This window comes from Phaseolus vulgaris, chromosome 3 (assembly GCF_051622355.1).
Source record: "Phaseolus vulgaris cultivar YP4 chromosome 3, ASM5162235v1, whole genome shotgun sequence".
Lineage (NCBI taxonomy): Eukaryota > Viridiplantae > Streptophyta > Magnoliopsida > Fabales > Fabaceae > Phaseolus > Phaseolus vulgaris.
In genome coordinates this window covers 48,403,110-48,407,356 of record NC_143500.1, presented here as the reverse complement: position 1 = coordinate 48,407,356, position 4,247 = coordinate 48,403,110, and the positions used below count along the sequence as shown (strand labels likewise).

Genomic DNA, 4,247 nt, shown 5'->3' with positions numbered 1-4,247 from the left:
ATATAACTTTCATGGCAAATTAAAGCATTGTAAAACCCTGGTGTGCTTTTCTATTCTCTTTCTTTACCTTTCACGTTTGTATGAACGTTTTTCAAAATGTTTATAGAAATGTTGTATCTATTTATAAAATGCTTATCAATTCTCTCTATATAACTTTTGTTCAAGAGCTTATTATAACTTTATTTTTAAATTTGAAGGCCCTAGTTCGTTTAGAGTGTTTTGTTTGGCTTCTCAAGTTATTTCTTGTCATTTATAAACATGTCTTTTAAAGATGATTAAGGCCAGAGTTATAAAAATTTGGAGGACTAGTTCTACAAACAACCCACCGCTCTATGCTTTGTGCACCACTTCCTCATAAAAAAACGTGAAATATGTAAACCACTTCCTCATAAAAAACGTGAAATAACAACTTTATCCTTTTCTTATCCTTCCTTATTGACACCCCTCTTCTTGTTCTTCCAAGTTTAAAAATTTTGAATTAAAATTTGTTATACAATTTTGTATTTTATTCTAAAAAATACATTTTGAATTGTATTCTGATTAGAATTCAGAATGTATTTTTCTAGGTTAAAAAAACAGTTCGAAGTTTAGAATTCGAAATACAATGTATTCGAATTCATAAATTGCCTTTTGAACTTAGAACTTTAGAATTCAAGAAACAAATTTGTATTTCAAATTCTAGAATTTAAAATGTCTTTTTTGGGTTCGAAAATACTTTTCAACCTCTAGAATTCATAATATAATTTTGTATTCTAAACTTTAAAATTCAAAAGGTCCACAGACTATACAATTTGGAAATAAGAACAAGAAGAAAAAACCTACACCTTTTGTGAAAGGGTAGTTTTGGAACTAAAAGATATATGGAAATGCAAGAAGAAACTATGGAGATGGAAGAAGAAAACCCCCCTCATGATAATGATTTTGATTCTGTTGAAGTTATTCTCATTAATGCCAATGTTTACTTTATTAAACAGCTCTCCCCGTCATAAATTTAATATTGTGAGAAATATTATCATTAACATGTGCCCATAACATACAAATGTTCCGGGTTTTTTTTATCATTATTGCCGTTATTAAAGATGGCATTGGATTCATTTTTTCGTTGTTTCAGTGATGGAAGAATAACCGGGTTTTTATTTTCAGGGATCCAAGATTCAGGAGACTATATGAAATATTTGATGAGAATAACCGTGTATTTTTTGATACTTCTTGGATTTATACAATGTTAGGACATGCAAAAACCAGAGGCTTTTTGGCATACTAGCTAGTTTCTATTTTGATATGAAAATGCAATCATATAGAATTATACATCTTTAGTTACCTTATTTATGATAGGTATCAAGTTCATATAATTATAGATTTTGAAGCAAATACTACTACTGTTAAATTTAGAACTTGTTAGCATGTTACTTAATGTTGATTTTAAAATGAATTAGAATGCATGAATAAATACACAAAATACAAAATGTAGTGTGATATCCACCAAGTACCTTTTTTTTTTTTGGTAATACATCCAACAAGTGCATTTTTTTGTGGCAAAAACATTTAACAAGCATAAATACTCTCTCATTCGACTCTCGAAATTCTAATCAATGGACCCAAAAACAGTCCCAAGCCCACCAACGGGTGTCCCCACGGAGTGCTGAACAAATCGTTGAGTCAATCCCTCACTCTCAAAGAAGAAATAAATATTTCATGTCTTGATCTAAAGATTCCCAAAAAAAAGTGCCTTGGCCCTCATACCCAGCAACTGTTTTACAATTTTGGAAATTTGAATGTGGATTTGTGAATAGTGTTGCAAGTTGCACCAATATAGTGAAAAAGAAAAACGTTTCATGACTAAATTATAATTCTTTAGTGTACAACAAGCTACACTAACCCAAAAAATAGCATCAAAGTTAAGAGCATGGAAAGACAAAAAGTCAGCGTTGAATTTTAACCTGCATCTCCTTGGCCATGGAAGGCAGCCACCTCTCTCCCCTGATCTTTTTCAAATTTTCAACTCTTTCCTCTTCTCTCTTTACTTTAGCTTTTGCTGCTGCATCTTTAGCTTCTAGTCTAGCTAATGACTTCTTGCATGAATCGTTTGCTGCAGCTAATATATCTATTCCATTCACAGCAACAGATCTAATCCGTTTTCTAAACTGCTAAGGTACAGATAGTCGTTAAGAAAATAAGCAAATACACACACAAAAAGAGAAACAATATATACAACGACATTTTGGGATGAATTAACTATTAGACCTTCTTTGATTTCTCATCAATATCCTCTCCAGGGAGTATTCTAGGCCGTTTCCTTAGTGGTTGGGGTTCATCTGCAGCCATATAATGTGGTGATATTTCAAGATTAATCACTTAAGTTAACAATTTCGTAATCCTTTGGTGCAATAATTTTACCTGTAATAGACTAATTTGAATTTCAATCACTAAACTCATTTAATGGATGTGAATGTCAAAAACAAAAATCAGCCTTGCTACAATTGGGACCGGAGGCCACTTCATAGCAGGATGTGGCATTGAATTCAACTTTTCAAGGTTTGAGTTTAGTTACTCAAACCAAAATTTGTCACAATCAGTAAACCAGTTGTTCACCACTTTACTCAACTTCAATGGTTTTCTATAAACATGTGCTAGTATGACTCTGAATTTCTTCATACTTCATAATTACATGGTCCATGTGATAACCTGGACCAGTAATTTTGGTTCAGTTGGCCAACTGAGGAAGACCAAAGTGCCATAAAGTCATGGCAAAGGCCCCAAGCATGCTGCTCTATGGCTAGTGGCTAGCGCACAATGACTGACAATTTCTCAGTGGTTAACGACTTAACAAATGGATTATTGCAATGCAGCATCACACAGCATTATATCACAAAGCAGTGCTAAAAATAACTCTAATCTTCTGAATTCTCTGATGTCAACAAAAGATTGCAGAGTGGAAAAAAGAGATGCATGGCATGCTGATCTGGGCTCCACTCTCTTAACAACTGGCGCTAGGTGCGTGTGCACTATTCTGAAAAAGTAGTACCTTTTGTTAACAGCAACCCACCAGCACCAGCACCAGAAGCTACTTTTATCTAATGCAGCTTTTTCATGTTTCAGAGAAGTTCGCAATTTTTCATATGCAAGTCAAGAACAATGGTGACTAGTGACCTACTGCCACCAACACTACCTCATAAAGCCAACTTACCATAGCATAGTAAAAGCCAACAAAACTACCAAAAATCTAAAATCAACCCTTTATAGGCATAACAATCAATTGCACCAGATATCTTAACTTAAGCCAAGGTGGTACCACATAGTTGCTTACCTGCGTGATCAAACACTATTCCTGGCTTAGCATGTTTAAACAATCGAATGCCGCTTTCATTGATCTTGGGATCATCATCCTCGACAGGGACAGGTTTTCTCACTATCTCTATTGTATTTTCCAATATATCATTCAGAAGCTTTTGCGCCTGTCAAGAACATCCACGGTATATATATCCACATATACACAATACGAAAGAACAGAAAAAGAAAGGGGACAATGGTACACCATGTAATCAGAATTAGATAGCAAAAGTCCAAGAGAGAGTTGTAAAGTTATAAAGAAATGATGAACAATAATTTGGATAAGAATTTTTTTAGAAAAAAAGGTGTAGCATCTGCAACTAAGCAGACCACATGTTCAGAAATTGAAACACCCATGAAACTATTCGTAACCTCATTTTGAAAAAAAATGCCAACTTAGTAAACAAATCCACATTATCTGTTATGGGCATATGTTAATTAGAGTAAAGGGCAAGTTCCAAATTTTTAAAAATATTAATTGGCAACTTAAATATACTCATACTCAAACTAACCTATAAACAGAAAATTGAGAAATTGAGAGGGAAACCTTGAGATGATAGTGCTTAAGCTGTTGTGTTTTGGGTTTGCTGTAATCATCGTCGTCGGCATTTGGGTGACCGTGTTTCGTGGTGGAAGAGACGTAGGTGGTGGTTTGGGCAATAGAATGTATAGCTGCTCTCCAAGCGGCGTCACCGTCTTCTTCGCCACTGCTGCTGCAGTAACCGTTGGTGGGTTCCCCTTCTGCCATGGTTCGCTTTCAGGTTTCGACGTTTCGTTCAACTCAGGACAGGGCAAAACAACAGATCACCATCATCGCTTCAGTAAGCAGGGTCTGCGCAACATAATTGGGCTTTCTCGTGGCAATGGATAATTAGGCCCAGTTGGAATCAATAACTTAGATTTTATTTCAAGAAATT

General features: G+C 34.7%; 1 protein-coding gene across 2 annotated transcripts; it reads right to left on the bottom strand.

Moving 5' to 3' along the window:
* Positions 1 to 1,813: 1,813 nt before the first annotated feature.
* LOC137808222 (uncharacterized) lies at positions 1,814 to 4,247 on the bottom strand. Of its 2 annotated transcripts, XM_068609221.1 has the most exons (4): positions 3,878 to 4,247; positions 3,308 to 3,455; positions 2,245 to 2,315; positions 1,814 to 2,144 (listed from the first exon to the last, which is right to left on the bottom strand). In XM_068609221.1, exons 1-4 carry the CDS (start codon positions 4,076 to 4,078, stop codon positions 1,923 to 1,925), a joined length of 642 nt encoding a protein of 213 aa, XP_068465322.1. In that variant the 5' UTR covers positions 4,079 to 4,247; the 3' UTR covers positions 1,814 to 1,922. The 2 variants fall into 2 exon arrangements, with proteins under 2 accessions (XP_068465322.1, XP_090155795.1); XM_090299669.1 differs by lacking the exon at positions 2,245 to 2,315.

Coding starts and splice junctions, on each gene's coding strand:
- LOC137808222 (XM_068609221.1), bottom strand. CDS start 4,078: ATGGCAGAAGGGGAACCCACCAACGGTTACTGCAGCAGCAGTGGCGAA. Junction 3,456..3,877: donor TTAAGCACTATCATCTCAAG/GTTTCCCTCTCA, acceptor TGTTCTTGACAG/GCGCAAAAGCTTCTGAATGA. Junction 2,316..3,307: donor AATAGTGTTTGATCACGCAG/GTAAGCAACTAT, acceptor ATATGGCTGCAG/ATGAACCCCAACCACTAAGG.